This window comes from Crotalus tigris, unplaced genomic scaffold (genome assembly GCF_016545835.1).
Source record: "Crotalus tigris isolate CLP2741 ecotype Arizona unplaced genomic scaffold, ASM1654583v1 scf7180000017666.379230911805:20528666, whole genome shotgun sequence".
In the NCBI taxonomy this organism is placed as follows: domain Eukaryota; kingdom Metazoa; phylum Chordata; class Lepidosauria; order Squamata; family Viperidae; genus Crotalus; species Crotalus tigris.
The window spans coordinates 14,327,647-14,349,498 of NW_024096552.1; the positions used below are offsets into that span (position 1 = coordinate 14,327,647).

At 36.5% G+C, this 21,852-nt stretch overlaps 2 protein-coding genes across 15 annotated transcripts in view; one reads left to right on the forward strand and one right to left on the reverse strand.

Moving 5' to 3' along the window:
* The window catches only part of AMPH (amphiphysin), a 118,046-nt gene extending 103,344 nt beyond the window's left edge, over positions 1 to 14,702 (forward strand). The window contains exons 18-23 of one of the 6 annotated variants that reach the window (XM_039336741.1): positions 72 to 122; positions 7,067 to 7,186; positions 8,168 to 8,320; positions 11,202 to 11,444; positions 12,139 to 12,240; positions 12,562 to 14,699. In XM_039336741.1, coding sequence (XP_039192675.1) covers positions 72 to 122; positions 7,067 to 7,186; positions 8,168 to 8,320; positions 11,202 to 11,444; positions 12,139 to 12,240; positions 12,562 to 12,669 — 777 coding nt within the window. In that variant the 3' untranslated portion in view covers positions 12,670 to 14,699. Of the gene's footprint in view, positions 1 to 71; positions 123 to 7,066; positions 7,187 to 8,167; positions 8,321 to 11,201; positions 11,445 to 12,138; positions 12,241 to 12,561 lie in introns of all 6 variants that reach the window. The other 5 variants (XM_039336743.1, XM_039336745.1, XM_039336746.1 and 2 more) reach the window with 5 other exon arrangements.
* A 4,072-nt stretch (positions 14,703 to 18,774) lies between these two features.
* STARD3NL (STARD3 N-terminal like) overlaps positions 18,775 to 21,852 on the reverse strand; it is a 145,358-nt gene continuing 142,280 nt past the window's right edge. For 6 of the 9 annotated variants that reach the window (XM_039336752.1, XM_039336758.1, XM_039336757.1 and 3 more), the window contains 2 exons: positions 19,773 to 19,843; positions 18,775 to 19,244 (listed from right to left, as the gene is read on the reverse strand). In XM_039336752.1, the coding sequence (XP_039192686.1) occupies positions 19,791 to 19,843 (53 nt within the window). In that variant the 3' untranslated portion in view covers positions 18,775 to 19,244; positions 19,773 to 19,790. Of the gene's footprint in view, positions 19,844 to 21,852 lie in introns of all 9 variants that reach the window. The other 3 variants (XR_005555982.1, XR_005555981.1, XM_039336755.1) reach the window with 3 other exon arrangements.

The following is a 21,852-nucleotide window of genomic DNA, read 5'->3' on the forward strand; positions in this document are numbered from 1 at the left end:
TGTCATAGTTTTTGTACATAATTTTTAGTAGGTTTTTAAATGCTGTTGCTTAAATAATCTTCTGTTCCCAGGACACCTCCCTGTTTTCAATGCAGCCAACTCAGGATGTTATAGATAGTATGGTAAGTTGTTGCTTTTTGTATCAACTTGTATTAAACTCACTTTTTAATCATATTTGGAAATAGCCATCTTAAAGTTATTGGAGACTTTCAGAACAAGAAGTTTGAAAAATGTTCATAGGATGTGTTCAACAAAGAAAATTAATTTTAAGCCTAATAGCTTAAAGTATTTAGTAAAAAGCTAAATAAAATTTTAATCTAAGAAAAGTTATAAGTGGGTTAAAGGTCCAGATAAATTTGGAATATTTACTTTTATTGTGAAATTCTGGCTATCCTGGGTAATAACAAAGAGAAGTGATAATTTTAGAAACTTGCTACTAGAGGAGACTAAAGATTCTAAACAGAAGGAAAAAAAATACAAGCCTGTTCTTAATGTCAGTTAATATTGGGACTTACAAAATGACACATAATATGATAACAGTAATATTAAAGAAAATATTTGAAGAATAGACCCAGAAGTTAGTAACTACAATACCAGTAATTCCAGCAATAATGTCTGCTTTTATGGATAGACTATGTCTAAAAGATGTCAGTGAAGGAATGACAGATATGGAACACATTTTATCTGACAAGACAATACTGAAACTACAAATGAATGCCAAAAGAATCGTTTGGAAAAGAATATCCAAATGAAACCTGGTAAAAGTTTAAAAATATAAATTAAAAAGGCAACCATAAATGATAAACCAAGAAAATAATCTGGAAAATGTTTTGTTATTGTATCTACAAAAAAGGCTTATTAAAACCTTGAATAAATCTGTATGATGGGATGAAGAAGAATTGAAGAGATATCAAACCCTTTATGAATTTTTGGCTGACATTTGAAGTGAAAAGTTTATGTTTATGAATTTGCTTATAAATGAGGAATGAGATATGAAATTAAGAGGTATCTCTTTGTAACTGTATAGGAAATGAAGAATTATTAAATTTGTTTATACTTGTTGTGATGAGGTTGAAAGTCACTTCTTTTTACAGATAGTCCTTGATATATGACCAGTTACTTAACTGCTGTTTAAAGTTATGATAAACACTCCCCCCAATCTACATATAACCCCATTTTTATATAATAATTTCTGTAGTAGTATTTTTGAAAAAAAAACACAAAGGAATGGCACTAAAAACAAATTTGAATACAAATAAAGCTGTTATTAGGGTCTATTTTGTATAATACTGTAGTAAACAGGAAAAAGGCACAAGAGAAAACATCTGCAATTAAAGCAATTGTCATCAAAGACTTGAATTTCATGTCAAATTAAACTCCTACAGCAATAGTTATCTATCTAAGTAAAAGAAATGGAACATAAACTGAATTATGCCAAATAAAAGAATTTTGAATTTATAAATAAACCAGGGAAATGGTTGGCTGAAGCTCAAAGAACGAGATATGGTTTATCAAATAATGTGGCTATTCAAAATTTTTTCCATCAGTACTACCATATTTCTATAAAATATATTTCCCTGGGAAAAAAACTGTTCCATCAAAAAACAAAATTTCCTATGATTCATAGACATACAAAACAGATTGCAATAATACTGGATAAATAGATTGAAAATAATTTTACAAGATTTATTTATTAAGACCATCATGGATTTTTACCTAAATGACAACTAAAAGTTAACGTAAAAACAGCTTTTGGCATTGTAGAGTATTTGGAACAGCATAATGAAAAACAAGTTGCATTAATCTTTTTAGATGCAGAGAATGTTGGTTATCCCTTTTTGCTTACAGTTCTAGAAGCTCTCAATTTGCAAGAGAACTTTTTAAATTGAGATAAATTGATAAATGTTACAGAAATCACAAATTATTGTAAATAGAAATTTAACAACACTGTGTATGATCTCCCCAAAAGATCCCACAAGGATTCCCACTATTCCCAATTTTGTTTATATTGATTTTAGGATTAATAAACAAAAAACCAAAGATACTAACAAAAACATCATGATATAGGATCAATTAGAATCAATGTTAAAATGGGTTTCAGGATTGAGATAAAAATAAAATATTTTGGTGTTAACTTAATAAATATGAACTGTATGTTTTTCAGAATACTGGAATTAAGTTATGATATTTGAATAACCAATGTGTTACCAAATTATTACTCTCTTGCCAAAACCTATATGACTATGGAACTGCATCTGGCAATAGAATTTCTGGTTATTCAGGTGCACATCCAAGTGGATGCTGATATGGGCTCATTGCCCCATGATTGGGAGTGATATCCAACTGTAGTTTCCAGATGTCCATCAAGAGGATTGGCTAAGACTGAACCTCTTTGCAACCTGGGCCATCAACTGTTTTCTTCTATTTCAGTGGAGACAGTAAATGTCTTCCAATTTCTATGTTTCCTCATCATTCTATATTTATTTTCATTGTTTCTACTGCTCATCATTGTTTTGATAATTACCAATGTGGATGGCCTTCTAATTCTTCCGGGTAGCTCTGCCACTTAATCCTGGATTTCTGTTCCTTTTTCTTTGAGCCCAAGAACTTCATCATGTTTCATTTTGGCCAGATCATCTCATGATATATTGGAAGAAATCCAGCATCTTAATTTCTAAACACATCATTTGGAGAATCTATCAGAGGGTAAATTGTCTGAAATATTGCAACCAAAATGTTCTGTCCTGAAGATGAATAATTGTAAATGGTGTAGAATTTTTGATTTTACTTCAGCAAGAAATGTAGATTTTCATGAATATGCCATCTACATATATGGAGTTTTGAATTTCCCTTATCTGTTTGACTTTTTGGATTTATTTAGCAATAATTTATTTTGTTCATTTTTTCATTGAAATAGCTTCACATTTTTCTCAGCTGCTGATTTTTTTTAAAGAGATGGTTGAATGTATCCCTAGTCTTGTGTCAGCCTTCTGTGAGGTCTTTGCCTTGACTATAGTACTTCAAAAGCTGTTGAGCTTACCCATTAAACTTGTAGTCAAGAAACATTGCTTCTTTATTTGTAAACACATTAAACTGCTATTCTAGTGAGCATTGTGCTCCACTGAACTTTATTTAATTTTTGTTTTAATCTAAGAATACTGTATTATCTAACATAACTGTATTATGTTTCCTAGTGTTTCACAGAGAAAAAATATTTTATTTGGGCCCTACTGCACAATTTCATAAACATCCTTATTTTTTATATGCTTTCAGGACCCTTGCAATGACTAATCAGTATTATCCCAGCAGTTGTTAACGTTCAGAGTAGCCATTAAGTTCTTCTACAAAACCCTGCCCACTTCTATTCCAGAACATCTGACAAGGCAGTTATACTAATACGAAAGTACCTGTTAAGTCACTACCATCAATATTCACTACTTTCTAGTGTTTACAGCACTCCTGAAAATCATTTATCTCTTTTTCAGAAATTGGGCAACTGCTTTGTACATTCTCATGTCCTCCAACACTGCATTGTTTTGGATTTGAAGGAAAAAACACACTCATTTTCAATTACACTGTAGTTGTCTCTCCTTTCAAATAGGAAATAGAAATACTAGAACTCTATTGATAAAAATAGATAAAATCTATATCAAATAGAATTAAGGTGGAGCAATATAAAGTTCTCCTTCATGGATTACTTCCTTATTGTTGCGTAACTCAATGAAGCTATGAGCTATGCCGTGAAGGGCCACCCAAGACAGACAGGTCATAGCAGAGAGTTCTGACAAAATGTGATCCACTGGAGAAAGAAATGGCAACCCACTCCAGTATCTTTGCCACAAAAACCCCATGGACAGTACCAAAAGGCAAAAAGATATGATGCTTGAAGATGAGCCCCTCAGGTCAGAAGGTGTCCAATATGCTACTGGGAAAGAGCAGAGGGCTAGTACTAGTAGCGCCAGAAAGAGTGAAGCGACTGGGACAAAGCCGAACAGACATTCAGCTATGGATGCATCTGGTGGTGAAAGGAAAGTTCGATGCTGTAAAGATCTTTTCTCCATAGTAACCTGGAATGTAAGATCCATGAACCAAGGCAAACTGGACATGTCAAACAAGAGATGACAAGACTGAACATCGACATCTTAGGAATCAGTGAACTAAAATGGACAGGAATGGGTGAATTTAATTCAGAGGACCATCAGGTATACCACTGCAGGCAAGAATCCCTCAGAAGAAATAGAGTAGCCTTCATAGTCAATAAAAGAATAGGAAAAGCAATACTGGGATACAATCCCCCAAATGACAGAATGATCAGTGCGAATCCAAGGCAAACCATTCAATATCACAGTAGTCCAAATCTATGCCCCAACCACTGGTGCTGAAGAGGATGAAATTGACTGGTTCTGTGAAGCCCTACAGCACCTTATAGAATCATACCAAAAAATGATGTCCTTATCATCATGGGGGGTTGGAATGCTAAAGTAGGAAACCAGAAGATAATTGGAATAACAGGCAAGTTTGGCCTTGGAGTACAAAATGAAGCAGGGCACAGGGTGATAGAATTTTATCAAGAGAATATGATGGTCATAGCAAACACTCTTTCCCAATAACCTAAGAGACGGCTCTATACATGGACATCACCAGATGGTCAACACAGAAATCAGATTGACCATGTGCTCTGCAGCCAAAGATGGAGAAGCTCTATACAGTCAGTAAAAACAAGACTAGGAGCTGACTGTGGCTCAGATCATGAGCTTCTTGTTGCAAAATTTAGGCTTAAATTGAAGAAAGTAGGGAAAAACACTAGACCATTCAGCTATGAACTAAATCATATCCCTGATGAATATACAGTAGAGGTGACAAATAGATTTAAGGAATTAGATCTGATAGAGTACCTGAAGAACTATGGATGGAGGTTCGCAACATTGTACAAGAGATAACAACTAAAACCATCCCAAAGAAAAAGAAATGCAAGAAAGCAAGATGGCTGTCTGAGGAAGCTTTGCAAATAGCTGAGGAAAGAAGGGAAGTGAAAGGCAAGGGAGAAAGAGAAAGATATACCCAATTGAATGCAGAATTCCAGAGAATAGCTAGAAGCGATAAGAATGCCCTCTTAAATAAAGTGCAAAGAAATAAAAGAGAATAGAATAGGGAGAACCAGAGATCTCTTGAAGAAAATTGGAGATATGAAGGGAACATTTCATGCAAAGATGGGCATGATAAAGGATCAAAATGCAGGGACCTAAGAGAGGCAGAAGAGATTAGGAAGAGGTGGCAAAATTATACAGAAGAACTATACAAGAACGAGCTTAATGTCCCTGATAACCACGATGGGGTGGTCACTGACCTTGAGCCAGACATCCTAGAATGTGAAGTGAAATGGGCCTTAGGAAAGCTGAGCAACAACAAAGCTAGTGGAGGTGACAGTATTCCAGCTGAGCTATTCAAAATCTTAAAAGACAATGCAGTAAAAGTACTACACTCAATTTGCTGACAAATTTGGAAAACTCAACAGTGGCCACAGGATTGGAAAAGGTCAGTTTACATTCCAATTCCAAAGAAAAGCAATGCCAAAGAATGTTCAAACTATTGCACCATTGCACCTATTTCACATGCAATTAAAGTTATGCTTAAAATCCTACAAGCTAAGACTCCAGCAGTATGTGGATCAAGAACTTCCAGAAGTACAGGCAGGATTTCAAAGAGGCAGAGGAACTAGAGATCAAATTGCCAACATACGCTGGATCATGGAGAAAGCTAGGAAGTTCCACAAAAACATCTACTTCTACTTCATTGACTATGCTAAAGCCTTTGATTGTGTGGATCACAACAAATTTTGGCAAGTTCTTAAAGAGATGGGAGTACCAGACCATCTTATTTGTCTCTTGAGAAACCTATATGCGGGTCAAGAAGCAACAGTGAGAACTGAACACAGAACCACTGATTGGTTCAAAATTGGGAAAGGAGTCCGACAAGGCTGTATTCTGTCACCCTGCCTATTTAACTTATATACACAGCACATCATGAGAAAGGCAGGGCTAGATGAATCAAAAGTTGGAATTAAGATTGCCGGGAGAAATATCAACAACCAAGATATGCAGATGATACCACTCTAATGGCAGAAAGTGAAGAGGAACTAAAGAGCCTCTTGATGCAGGTGAAGAAGGAGAGTGCAAAAGTTGGCTTGAAACTCAACATTAAGAAAACCAAGATCATGACGTCTGGCCCTCTCAATTCCTGGCAAATAGATGGGCAAGAAATGGAGATAGTGACAGATTTTATCTTCATGGGCTCCAAGATCACAACAGATGGGGACTGCAGCCAAGAAATTAAAAGATGCTTGCTCCTGGGAAGGAAAGCTATGGCAAATCTATACAGCAAACTAACAAGCACCCTGCCAACAAAAGTACGTATAGTCAAGACCATGGTTTTCCCAGTTGCAAGTGTATGGCTGTGAAAGTTGGATCATAAGAAAGGCTGAGCGCAAAAGAATTGAGGTCTTTGAATTATGATGCTGGAGAAGACTCCTGCGAGTCCCCTGACTGCAAGACGATCAAATCAGTCAGTCCTAGAGATCAACCCTGACTGCTCTTTAGAAGTCCAGATCCTGAAGTTGAAACTCAAGTACTTTGGTCACCTAATGAGAAGGACTCACTGGAGAAGAGCCTAATGCTAGTAAAGATTGAGGGCAATAGAAGAAGGGGACAACAGAGAATGAGGTGGTGGATGGAGTCACTGAAGCAGTAGGCATGAGCTTAAACTGACTCCAGAAGATGGTAGAGGACAAAAAGGCCTGGAGGAACTTTGTCCATGGGGTTGCGATGGGTCGGACATGACTTTGCAACAACAATATAAAGTTTCTTTCTTACAATTTTCTGTTTTCTAGGCTTAGCTCATATTTCATTAACTGTTCTGTAGTTTCTTCAGCACTATCTCTGTATTTGATTATTAGAACAGAACATGATGATCAGCACTGCAACTGTATTTGATTATTCCAGGTTTAGGATTCAGCAGAGTGTGTGAATCCAGACATTAAGCTTTATCTATCTGCTTTTCCTTATTAAAGGCTGAAGCAGAAGCTTTACCTTTGGAAATTCAGGCAGAGGAAGACATCAATATGGCTGCCTCTGATACCAAGCCAGAAGGACAGGCTCTGGAGGCTGATAAGTCCACAGCTGAAACTATGGTGAGTAATTGGCACTCTATGTATCGTCATGCTAATCCATGTAGTTGTGTTCATTTATTTACCCTTCACATTTCATCTACTTGGTTCACTGTCATATTCTGAAATGATTTTAGAATTGATTATCACTAATTATTATAGATACAACTAGTAGGGGAATTCTTCACTTGGGTGTTTACTGTTTGATGAGAGGATTGGACCTGTCCCACCAAGACCAATGTTCAAATCTCATACTAAGCATCAGGGGCATTGGGTAGGGTAAAGAAGTCAGGATGGTGGGCAAAACCACATAATCAAACCCACTTGTTTATAAAGGTGTGTAAAGTTTTTCTTTTATTTTTGTTTTATACTTTATAATTGCTGGGATTTATAACAGCTCTGAAAGGCAAATGGAAACCTTAATATTATTTGCAACTTACTATATGAACAGCAACTCTGAGAATTAAAAGAAATGATATTTTTCTTGCATTCCCATAAATCATCAAAATCATTTCACAATATGAAATCTCCTTTGTTTCCTACTTTGCTCACTATTCTTTTGTTTTTAATCCATAGCATGTTGCAATTCAACATCAATTGCTTATGATAACTGCATAGGATATCTCCTTATTTGCATGTCATATAAGCAGAGTTGGTTGTGGTTAATATTTAAATCACCAGGAAATACCAGGATTGTAGGATAAATTGAAATGTGTATATATGTGTAAATAAATGAATCAATAAATCTCCAGAAGACTGTCTAGCAAATCATATCTGTAGTGTTGCAAAGAAGAAATATATGCTATAGCTTCCAGCAACTGGCACTGAGAGGCATCCTCTTCGTATACTGATGGCAAAAGACATATCTTCATTGAAAATCATAGGCAAACCTTTCTCTCATGATTTTGTCTGCACTTTCTTTTAAAAGCTCTTTTATTTATTATAGAATTGGATATATTAAAAATGATCTATGTGAATAACAAAGAGTTTTACCTTTCTTATTAGTTGCAGATGGACTCAGTAATTGAAAATCCTACTGAAACGGAGTGTGTTGATGCCACTTCTACAAATGAAGGTGTTGAAGTTGCTGTTATTGATGAAATAGAAGTTACTGAAAGCAACATAAATTACATTGAAGAAAAAGCAGAAGACATCCAGGTACTATCAAAGGACAAACCTTTTTCCCTCTTTTCCCTTCCAGCATGATTTTGAAAATTTACCGTTTTAACTCTACCACAAATCCCTAAGTTTGATCATGGCCTACCTCAAGAATTCTGGGAACTATTGAGTGAGGTATTGAGAATTGAGGTATTGAGAATTCTCTTTGACATTCCTCCGTAGTCACTCCAATAGTTTTAGAATAATTATGTAATTAGGACTGTTAAACTCTAGCATGAATTTATGCATGATGGTGTAATAATGTGTTTTAAAACTGAAGGTTTTAAAAAATTAAATCAGCTAATAATAGTTTATAGCCTGTATTATTTTAAATTGTGTTGCCTAGATTTCAGAATATTTTTCAAGCCCAACATGACACACATTTTAGCAAGGTAACAAAAATTCTTTAGGGCCATTTTTTTTTTTAAAAAAAATCAATAGTATAAGGTAACAAGTCTATAAGGTAAAAGTAATTTCAGATTAATTTACAATAACGCTTCTATCTATAATAATTGTGATATAAATGTGTTTCAGAAATATTACTTTAAAAATCCTGTGTTAAGAACCAAAATTTTAATATTACTGTTCTATCTATTATATTTCCATTCACATTCTAACAAAATCTTCAAAGCAGCAAACATAATGTACTATTTAAAACTGTTAATTAATAATCTTATTTCATACAGTTGAAATCTTTGTATTAGCCAAAATTATAATATTAAATACACTTTTCTATTAAGCAGATATGTGGGGATTCAGCCCCATACTAGTAAAATCCTGTGAGTCCTATATTATTAGATCTCATCTTTATTATACAAAACTGAGTATTTGTAATAGGTAGGAATGACCTTGTGAGTCAGGAAAAAAACCCTGCAGCTTAGACAATAAACTAATAAATGTAATTGGAGCCTGAGGTTTTTAGGATAGTAAAAGTGAAGGGGTACTTTTAGACTTGAAAGAGTCTGTTAATGTAATCTTACAACCGTACAATAAATATGGACCTGGTACTTCTGGTTATGTTTCTTGCCTAGACTACCTCGCAAGGCTAATATCAATCTTGCAAGAATCAAAGTATTTGTTGGCCTTGCAAGATAAGATAGAAATCAGAACCAGATGAGTTAATTCTATTTATTGAAAAACTACATTGACAGAACCTTGCAAGCACCGAAGTACAATTCTCTCTCCCACCCCCCCATCCCGCTGTATCTTTTGAAAACATGAATAAAAAGCAATAAAATAGAAAAAAGAAAGAATCAGGTGAAAGGCAAAATATAAATGAATGAAAAAAGTAAAGAAAAAAAAGAAAAAGAATGGCTTCTGACTTTCCTTGGTATAGATACAGATAAAAATCTAATTCTTAGTCTACATTACATCTATAATCTCATACAATTCTAAATACCAAATACTAAAATAAAAATTATGTTTATCTTAGTTTGTCACAAAAAAATCCTAAAGTGGTTTCATTAACAACTTATCAAATCCCAAAAACAATTACATTTCTCTTAGATTCTCATAAAAAATTCATACAAGTACCTAGTAACATAAATATATAGCCTCTGTTCCATTTAGTCTACATTGCCTTCATCTCTCTTAATGATTAAACATTGCAAAAAAGAAGTTAAAAACTATTAAACATTTATCAAACATAATCACCTTTTTGTGATATCAAAAATATATTACTCCACTAGACATTTCCAAAAGAAACATGATCCAACCCAGATTCAATATCACCAGAAATAAGAACTAGTTCTTTAACCATAACCAGATAAACCAATTTTATATCTTTTCCTTCTTTTTCCCAATCATATTTAAGTCCCATAAATAAAATTCTAAATTGTTTTCTTCCAGTATATTTTCTTCTTCTTTCAAAATTCTTATCTTTCAAGTCCAGTTGTAGTTTTTGTGAAATAACACCAATAAATCTCTTATACTTCCAATTTGAAAGGGGAATCCACAATGTCTTTTTCCATTTTTAAATGATTATTCAATTGCATTTATAAATCCAATGAATCCAGAATGATTTCTTTGTCATCAATAATAAGTTCTGGTTCCAGTAAAGAGTTAAAAAATTCAAGCACTTCATTGGCCAATAAATCAAATATTTCCTTTAAAATAGTCAGGCTTCCTCCTTAAATATAGAGGAAGGAAAATCACCACCCAGTAACAGGGAAAACTTGCAAGACAACCATAAGGGACCCTGTCCATTGTGGTCATGATGGCTGTTACGTGAAGTATCCATGTGATTGCCCCACTTACAACCCCTCATCCTTCCCTGGGAAGGCCCTGAAAAGCTTAGTGCAGGCCCTTCTCCAGACCTGCCAGGGCCTTCCTCACCCAGAGACATCCCATGCTCTCCTTCCCACCCCTCAGGATCCACAGTTCAGTGAGGCTGTCCAGAAAATGGCTGCTCAAAGCATCACATCCTGTGGCCAGGAATATAAAGGTCTGCTCTGCTTCTCTAATGTAACTGCAGAAAGCTCTGCATTAATCCTTTCCAGAGCTTATGTTAAAGAAACAGAGTAGCCTCTTCATTCCTGGGCCACATGGCATGATCCTGAAAGTAGCCACCATTTTCGGAGTGATCATAATTCAATGCAGCAACACAGAAAATGGTGGCCACTTCTGGGATCATGCCATATGGCCCAAGAATGGAACAGTTTTCCTTCCTTCTCTAACCCAAGCTCCAGAGATCTTTGAAAGGTGAGTGGTAAGATCACATAGGGAAGCACCTTGTATCCATCTTTTTTAAAAATTCATTCTAGGTGTTTGGATTTGAGTAGTTGCTCTAAAAGTCCAGAATATTTTCTAAGTATCAGTAATTGATATTTTTATTCAAAATATTCCTTTCTTCCTTCTTTGCCTTCCTTTTTTTTCTTCTAAGGACAACCTTGGTAACATCCCTTCAGTAGTTATAGAGCCTGCATCAAACAATGAAGATGGAGACGATCATGAGATACAAGTTACTCAATCTGTGGAAGAAGTTGGTAATCAGAACACTGAAATACCCACTGTTGAAACTACAGATGATATAAGTGAGCCAACAAATATAATAGAAGTACAGCCTGCATCTTCTAAGAAACAGCCTGCAGCAGCAGATGACATGCCTCCCGGCTTCCTCTATAAGGTTTTTTTCAGGATTTATTAATTCCGTGTGTGTGCGTACGTGCTATACTGTAGCACAGAATGTAGATAAAGACCAGGGATGTATACAAATGGCATAATGCAGCCTTCAGGCTTCAATACCAATAAAATTGTCGTTGATCAATATGCAATTATAACTAGATTTTCCTGTCTTCAAATTTTGAAATTTTCAGTAGCATGCTCAAAACCAGTTATTACCTTATTATTGTAGTATAACCAATATCTCTCAAACTTGGCAATTTTAAGATGGATGAATTTCAATTCCCAGAACTCTCCAGTTAGCATGAGCTGAGGAATTCTAGGAGTTGAAGGTCTGCCATCTTGAGGTTGGCAAGATTGAGAAACACTTGCATAGCCTTTACTTACAGTAGTTCATTAAGTAGCCACAAAATGTTATAAGTTTTGTTTTTCAAGTTTCCTCACACATGAAAATGTGTAGATCGTGTTGCCAAAAAACATTAAAAGGACCTATATGGAGACATATCAACAGCACTCTTAGTTGCTTAGAATGTGTCCATTTTGTGGAGCATTCTTTGTTTCAATAGCAAAAAAGGGAAACAAAAGAAATATTTTACTTAGCCACTACAGTACTTAGATATATTGTACCTTGTAATTTAGATGAAGTGAAATATCTATAAATATATAATTAATCCATAGACACTTGTTTCTGTTCTTAGGTTGAAGCTTTGCATGATTTTGAGGCAGCCAACAGTGATGAACTTATGTTGCAACGAGGTGATATTGTATTGGTAATCCCATCAGCAGCAGAAGCAGATCAGGTAACAGCAGAGCGGCTTTATTAAATTTAATAAAAAATTTGCTTTTTACTGGAAACCGAAATGCTGTCAGGAATATTTTTATTCATTGGAGTAAATATTTTAGAAGAGCTTTGTAGTGAAAAAACAAAGTATATTAAAATTACTACAGGCCATACTGTAAAAGCTAATTATTTTCATTCATAATATAAATGGAGGAGCATTGCTAAACTTAACTCTTTTTAAAAAGGATTGCTAAAGATAATTTTTACATGCACAGATAGTACATATGAGCAGCTCTTATGGAAATATAATTAGAAAACTAAAGTTTTGTTTTCCTTTCAGGAAGCAGGTTGGTTAACAGGCATTAAGGAATGTGATTGGATTCAATACAAAGATGCATCCACATACAAGGGACTGTTCCCTGAAAACTTCACCTGCAGTTTTGAGTAATTCCCAGCTCCAGAAGCAACATCCTTTTCTAGGAAGCTCAGTTTGAACATCTCCAACATACAGGAGTCCATAGTTGAGCCATCAGACAAAATTCAGCTGAAGCTTATCAAATGAGCATGATTGCAAGAAGTTAAAAGCTAGCATATTCTGAAACAGTATGTGGAAAAAAGTACTTATTTGTTCACATATATATGGCAACAGGTTTGTTTGTACTTTGTCAGAGCTATGGTGATCCTGTAACTTGATCTTTCCCCATGCAAATGAGTAGGCTCCTCAATACCAAACCTTAACTTCTCTGCACTAACTGTATTGAATTGAGTTGATGCACTGCAGAAGACTTCATTAGTAATCCTGTAGTACTGAAATCAAAGTATTCTAGTTTCAGTGTGTTTGGGGGGGGGGGGGAATCTGCCACAAAAATTTTCCATGTTATTTTCTTCCGTATGTATGTACATATAGAGAGATACCTATGTGTTGTATCCATACATAGCACATAAAAATCCTAAGAAACTAACCTGCAGCACAAGTGATTGGTGACATAAATAGCAAACATTTGACATGAAATCAGGAAAAACTGGAGAACATGTGTATTTGTTAAGCTTAGGAGACTAATAGAGAATTATTACAGAGGGAGTGTAATATGCATTAGAATCACTATCATTTTTGAAGGTTGGCTGTCACTGATTTTATGCATTAGCAAATATCTTACCTACATATAGTCATTTCATGTAAAATTGTTCATTCAGACATTGCAATTATTATCAGGTATTAAACAATTCTGTTACAAAAGGAAACTAGCTGCACCATTACCAAAATATTGAATAGTAAAATATATATTTGTAATGCAAAATTATCATTTCAAGCATTACAAAAAAGCTACCAAACTCATTTTCAAAGCAGTTGAAACATGATTGAAGGCATGGCTCGTTCACATCTACATTATCTATCTACTATAGATAAGTTGAAATTATTCTGATAAGGAAACTATAGTGGTAGATTTTGTATTTTTAAAATGGCTGGATGAATAAATACATTTCTGAATTAAGATAATATATTTTCACAGTATTTATTCAATATATATTCAACAATCCCCTAAAATATCATGTATTGTGTATCAAAAAGACATCTGTAACTATTATGTTTTTCAGTGTTGCGTCATTTTAAATAAATCTATGATCAACTCCATAAGCTCAATTTTTATATATGTTCTCATACATATTAGCACGGCATCTTTTAAATTCTATGGCACATCCTGTTGGCTTTAAACTAAATTACTGCTCTTCACCATACATGGTTCATTGTAGCAAAGCGCTAAATCTATGGTTCAGTAAGCAAGAATGAAATGTTAGCCCAGATGAGCATATGGTACTCAGTGGCTTGCAACATTGTCACTTTTACAGCTTGTGTTTATCAAGCCTTACTGAAATTAATTTTTACCTTAGGTCTATTTCAGTGGTAGCGAACCTTTTAGAGACCGAGTGCCCAAACCGCCACCCAAAACTCATTTATTTATCGCTGCGTGCCGGGTGGGCATGGCCGACTGGGTGGGCATGGCCACAGTGGTCACAGCTGACTGGGTGGGTGTGGCCACAGTGGGGTGTGGCCACCTTGATGGTATTTGTGGGGAGGGATGCTTGTGGGGGCTGGGAAGGGTTGGGAGAGATCCAGGGGGTCTCTGGCCGGTGGGGCGGTGGACCGGAGGCTCATCCTGTGGGGTGAGGCAAGGAGAGACAGGGTGGGTGTGCCAATTGCCGTGGGGCAAGGCAAGGCAGGGGCTGAAGCAGCTGCTGCCTGACACCATCAGCCCCCCCCCACACAGAGGCCAGAGAGTGCATGGGGGCCGCCGCTGTCCGTCAGCAGCCACAGCCTCTTGCATCATGGCAGCCCCATTGGCATGAGCGGAGACAATCCTGGGACGGCCGGAAAGGAGCCCTCACCTGGTGCGGGTCCTTTCTACAGGGTGGCTCTGACGGGGCGGCAGCTGCTGCTGCTCTGACCGGTCAGCCCTGCAAGGAAGCAGAAGGGACAGCTGGTGCACGAATCTGCTGCCTCATCGGGCTGCTAGTGAGCAGCCGAGGCGGCTCCAGACCCCTGGCTGCCCCTCCACCTCCTCCTGCTTCCCTGCATGGCTGACCAGTCAGAACAGCAGCAGAAGCCACCCCCATAAGATCTGTCGAGTGGATGTGCCCAGGCCGGGCAAGGGCTTCCTCCCTCAGTGAGAAGTAAAATCTCTCTTATTACGGTTTAGTTTACAACCATAATAAAAAAAACCTTTGTTCCCAAGAATTGTTTTCCTAGCAGCCAGGCAGAAGAGCGGAGCCCCGAGGCAAGTATCCCGGAGCTGTTTCCACCCGCGTCTTTCTCATTCTCAATTCTATTGCTTGCGTGTTGTCTGCACTCCCCCCCCCCAATTGCTCTACACTTCGCAGCCCAGGGAGTGAGATTCATCCCACCTCAGGGCCCTGCTCTTCTGCCTGGTGCTGGCAATTCCATCATCTGCAGTGGCCAGAACAAGAGGCGGATCGCAGCAGCCCATTAATCTTTTTGCTGCATCAGCACCTGGGGGCTTGCTATTCCCCCCCTCCACCCAAAAATCTAGGTCAAGGTGCAAATCCAGCTCATGTGCCTTTGCTCAGGAGGAGCAACTTATTATGGTTGTGAACTAAGCCATAATAAGAGGTTTTACTTTGCGCCGATTTATGGGGAGGAGGAAGCCCTTGCCTGGCCTGGGTGCATCCACTCGATGGATCTGATGGAGGTGGCTTCTGCTGCTGTTCTGACCGGTCAGCCATGCAGGGAAGCAGGAGGAGGTGGAGGGGCAGCTGGGGGTCTGGAGCCACCTCGGATGCTCACTAGCAGTCTGATGAGGCAGCAGATTCGTGCACCAGCTGTCCCTTCTGCTTCCTTGCAGGGCTGACCGGTCAGAGCAGCAGCAGAAGCCACCCTCGTCAGATCCGCCGAGTGGATGCACCCAGGCCAGGCAAAGGCTTTCTTCCAGCTATCCCAGTGATTTTCGCCTGCGCCGATGGGGCTCTGTGGCCAGTCCACCATTATGCAGGACAGCCAGCATGCTGTGGCTGCTGACAGACACTGTTGGCCCCCATGCGCTCGCTAGCTTCTCTGTGTGTGGGCCAATAGTGTCAGGCAGCAGATCCGGAAGCGAAGCTCTGCCGGCGGTGGGGGAAGGCAGAATCTGGCATGCGGGCACCCTTTGCCGCTGCTGCCGCATTATCCTGCGTGCACCTCCGGGCGGAGAGGGGAGGGTATCTGCCACAGCTCACCTTCCCCCACCACTGACCCCACCAGCGCAAGGATGGTCAGCACAGCTTTGCTTCCAGATCTGCGGCCGGCTGGGCTTGGTGATGTAGGGATCACTGCCGCCTTGTCCTCCTGCTTCTGTGTGGTTGGCCAGTCAAGTGGCTCAAGAGCAGCCGCTGCCCCATCAGAGCATCCTGTAGACAGGACATGCACCAGGTGAGGGCTCCTTTCCGGCAGTCTCCGCTCACAATGGGGCTGCACTGCAGAAGGGAGATGGCTCTGATTTCACTCACTCTCCCATCGAAACTGCTCCTTTTATACGTTTCCTCACCCCACCCAGCTCTTGCAACTATTCCCTAACTGCACATGCGCGGAGAGGGGGAGGAGCCCAGAAATGGTGTGCATGCCCACAGGGACGGCTCTGCATGCCACCTGTGGCACGTGTGCCATAGGTTTGCCACTACTGGTCTATTTCATTACATTAATAAACTGGGTTTGGAGACACCCAAAACTTAACTATCTATTGTATGTATATCTACTTGAAAAGTCAATAGAGAGGAAATTATTACCAAGTACAATGGTATCTTAGTATAAACTGCTTTGAACCTCATTGAATTTCAACCCATTTTGACATGAAAATGTTGTCCCGGTACTTATCATTTGTTTGGTACTCAATGCTAGGATTTGTCGGTATCGACTGCCTTGTAACTCACTACATTATTTCTTATAGGAAAAATTTCTTTGGTACTTATCACTTTTGGTACTCATTGTGTCTCCCAGAATCAATTAACGTTGAGTACTGAGGTATCACTATAACTGAGAATTGGATTACAATTAACATACAAAGCTTTATTTTATGCCTAGACTGGAGATGCTGAGAAAAGTTCCTACTGGAGGACTAATGCAGTTTATTTGATCTTGAGGTATAAGTACCAATTTTCTTAAAAATTAATTTAAGGTATATGGCTTTTACTATTCATTTTAACAAATTAGAAATGTTAATGCTTAGGAAAATTCTCATCCAAAATTTGAAATAATATTTAATTTAAAGCCATGCAAAACCAGTTGGTCATAATCTATGAAGTGCTGAAGAACTTTCCATTCCAAGCAGAAATGACCCATCCAGTATATTCAGTCAGTTGATGGATATTCCTTTGTCATTTTGTCATTCCTTTGATGTTCCTTTGTCATTATTTACTTTACTGTTCTATTATTTAACTTCTATTTACATGCTTTTCATTTTTCTTCCTATTACTGTAAGCCACACAGAGTAGCCCCACAGCAAGTAGGCTGTAAATAAATTTAACAAATAAGCAAATGAGACCAGAACAAGAAAAGCAAGGACATGCTAACTCCTAGTATAAGCTCCTGTTTTGAAGATTTTCTTCTGGAAGGTCTTGAAAATTCTTTGCAAAGCTTTCAATTGTTGAGAAACAGGGTTGCTAGATTTAAGCGAGGTGGGACTATTGTGTGTTTCTATTTTACAAACTGCCAAGAGCACACATGGTTGTCAACTTGCAAATTTGTTTAGCGGCCATTCAAAGTTACAATGGCATTGAAAAAAGTGATGTATCACCATTTTTCACATGTATGATGGTTGCAGCATCCCCATGGTCATATCATCAAAATTCAGATGCTAGGCAACTGACTCATATTTATAAGGTTGCAGTGTCCTGGGGTCATGTGATCAGGTTCTGATAAGCAAAGTCAATAGGGAAGCCAGATTCACTTAACCATGTTACTAACTTAACTGCAATGATTCACTTAATAACTATGGCAAGAAAGATCATAAAATGGGGCAAAAGTCACTTAGCAGATGTCTCACTTAGCAACATAAACTTTGGGCTCCATTGTGATTGTAACTCGAGGACTACCTATATTCAGAAGTCATTGGTGTAAAAATATTGTTAATAAATAACTTGGAAATTACATGTTGAGAACCAGTTTGATATAGTGGTTAAAGTATCAGGCTAGAATCTAAGGGTCTTTGAGTTCTAGTCTTAAATTAGGCATAAAGTCAGTTAGGTGAGGGTGGGCTAGTCACTTTTTTTCCGTCTCGGGCAGTGGAAAACCACTTCTAAAAATCTTGCTGAGACAATTGAAGGGAATCAAAGAATCAGATACAATTAAACATTTTTTAAAAAAGAAATAACAAATATGTAATTGCACAGATAAGATGTATGCAATAAGGTAGATATGAGAAGCCCTGTTTTTAAATAGCATATAAAATACTGGTATAAATTACGGACATTATTTTAAAGTATCTATAGAACATGTTCAAAAATAACACATCAATTCTTACAATGTAGCAGAAGTAACCCTTATTTTTGGCTTCAGTTATGTAACATGGTATCAAAACTTTACACACAGGTAGTCCCAAATTATGACAGTAATGGAGCCTGCCCATAATGATCATCATGGTAACTTATGACAGCTGTAAAATGGATTGGCTATGTAACTGATCCAATTTTACAATCTTATTTGTGATGACTGTTAAATAAATACTTGGTAGTTAAGCGAACAAGTTTGCTATGGGTTGGTTTTCAGCAAAACCATTGTAAAACATGGTCAAATGACCATGAGATATTGCAAACAGCTGTAAATGGACCTTGACTGCTGAGTGCCCAAAGTGCTATTATATGACTGCGGGGGATAGGGGCATCCATCGGAACTTTGAATCCAGGTCGTAAGTACCTCCAGGTTGATTCATTGGGACTTCAAGAACTACCTCTACAGTCAGTTGGAGTCAAACAGATTCAAAATTGAATAGATAAAAATAAAATGAAAATATTGATTTAAAATTAAAGGGTATGAGGCCTTCTTCACAGAATTGAGAATTCCCAAAAAAACCATTATATCACTTTTTATTAATTTATATACAAATGTGTACTTCATTTAAAAAAAAGATAAATTGTTAAAATTTAAAATTATAGCAAATCTAAATCCTTATTAGCTGATCACTATACCACTATACTGATTTAAACCCCGAGCATGTCTCAGTAGATCAGATGTATTTCAAACATAAATTAGTACATTATGAACAAGTATTTCTTCATATTAGATACGATTCAATCACACACATAAACACACACATACACAGAAATATTATGTCTGTGTGTGTTCTCTCTGCATCTGTATGTAGATTATGCAGATGCAAAACAGTTTTGATGAGGTATTACAGAGCAGGAAGATAAATTCCTTTGATTATAATTAAATTAATGATGCCATTAGGAGTTTCAACAATAAGTTGAATAAGCATCACCATAATAGTTCCATGAGTGGGAATCTTCAAGCTACTCCACAGTCAAGTTTTCACTCTGAAAAAGAAAACAAAATACTTTATGTAATATTACAATTAGCCTATCTTTACCTATAGGATTCAGTATGAAAGGAAAAAGATTTTAATTTAAATCACCCCAATTCTCTCTGTGCTTAATATTGTTTCTTTGTGACAGAAATCAACCATGTGAACCTTAGCTAAAGTTGAAATATAGTCAATATTATACTGTGGTGTAATATAAATACAGCCAACTAATAGATTTACCATTGTTTGTTTTGAAAAATACTTACATAGTCAGGAGATTTAATATACAGAAATTAATTGCAAAATACAATTTTCTTACTAGATTGTCAGGAAAACTGAGAAACAAATGGCTGGAGTGAAAATGTTTACCTGTACCAGTATCTCAGTCTTTTCCCAGAAGCATTTCAAAGACTCCTGAAATGTTCAACAATTTACAATTGAATGCTCAAGTACTTTGGAAAGTCAGTTGGTATAAGAGTAAAATATCTAATACAAAACATAAAGTTGATGTCAGAGTTGCTGTCCAAACTTCTAATCTTACCGCCAATTGCTATATTTGTTATACAACTGGTTTTTCACTGTCTTGCTTTTCTTCAGATTCTTCATCGGATCCTATAAAAAGGAAGACCATGCAGCCATTAAACTTTACTAAGTAGTACATATATGTCCACGTGCATAAGAACAGAGTTTGGGGTTTTTTGTTTTTGAGTTTTGTTTTGTTTGTTTTTGTGCCTTCAGGACATTGCCTGAACAAATCCCTGCAGTTTTCTTGACAAGATTTCAGACATGGCTTGTCATTGCTTGGGCTGAGAGAGAGTGACTAGCCCAAGTTCAACTAGCTGGCTTATCCCTAATTTAGTACTAAAATTCATTGTCCCAGTTTGTAGTCTACATCAAGTTGGCTCTATATTAAGAGAATCTCAACTTATCTACTATTAATTAATTTAATCAGAAACATTTTATAACTGTTTCTATAATTTTCCTGCTTTTCATTAAAATTAATTTAACTTGCCAAATACATACATACACTTTCAAATCATAAGCCCTAGCATTGTAACAAAAAGACACCAAACATGCAGAAGTGAGATTCTATCATTTGTCACATGGATAATTACTTCAATCTAAGAGAACACCTATCTAAATGCATGTATATAACTTGGAATACACCTAGCAGCAAGAAAAATGTGTGTTTCAGTATCAGGTAAATATATCCTGATTTCACTTTCTGGTTTAAAATCAAAATTTTACTCATATATAATACATAATCAAATATAGCAAAAAAATTTAAAGGCATTAAGTATTTTGCACACCATTTCAACTGGTATCTGATACAGTTCCACCTACAGTATTTTTTTTCCCATTAGCAACAGCCCTACGGGAGTTGTATCTACTAGTGGAGATTGTTAAATGTATTTCTAACCCTAACACACACACTCAACTTTCTTAGAAGGATCTGTTTCCTGAAATTTGAGCCACAATATATAGATACTAACATGGAATGCTCAACATTTGTCTTCAAGACCACTATATGACAATAAAAGGGAAATTTCACTTCCTGAGTCTTATATCTCCCCAAAATTGTTTATAATAAAACAAGCCCAAAATGCATTGTTGTTCTACTGTCTGGTATTCACCAAGTAGTACAAAACCAAGTAAAAATTCTGTGCCAGTAGCACATTTAGCATATATACTCCAGCAAAAAGCAAACACCAACATTGTTTTGTTATTGTTCTATAAAGTTTAAACACTAAAAGTCTCAGAATTAAAACATTTCATTTGAAATTAAATATACAGACATCTTTTATATGACTTGTTTACAAAGTATCTACTCACAAAGGTAATACTATCCTGTATTCTTTTATATAATCATTATAATATAAAATAAAATGCTATTGCAGTATTGTTACATCCTAAATTTTTGTGCCATTTTTATTTTCTAACCATTGTAAATCTAGAAGAGAAAAAATACATTATTATCTATACAGAATTACTTCCCAAATTCATGAGAATAAGAAACATTTTAAATTGCATGAAGTACTAGAGTATTTGTTTAACAAAAGTGTTTTGAGTAGATGAGGATTAGATGTCATTGTCATTTATCCAGCCTTTCGTTGCCAATGAAAATGCTAGGTAAGTCAGACAATCACCATCCTGATGAATAGTACATATTACAATGGTCAAATAGATTCATCTGAGATACTAATACATACAACATAAGCACATTGTACATATTTCACCTATTTTATATTTTGCTGTTTATTATTTCTTTCTTTTTTTATAAATATTTTTATTCAGTTTTATAAAGGTAATAAGGGGATAGGGTCAAAAAGGGTAAGACAACGGGAAGCATACAAAAAGGTTAGACCAGGGAAAAGGGGTAACACAAAAGTGGGATTAATCCCCCAAAACAACATCGCTTCAGCAAGTCTACCAGTGGGTTTACATATTAAATCTTAATAATTACTCTATTATTAAACAACTATCCATATAATCACATAAATAACAAATTAGTCAATAAATCTCATTCATTTCACTACTTAACAATGCTTAATATTAATTATAATCACTTTAAAATAATAATATAGTACATATTAATTATAATTTACCATATTATTTAAGAT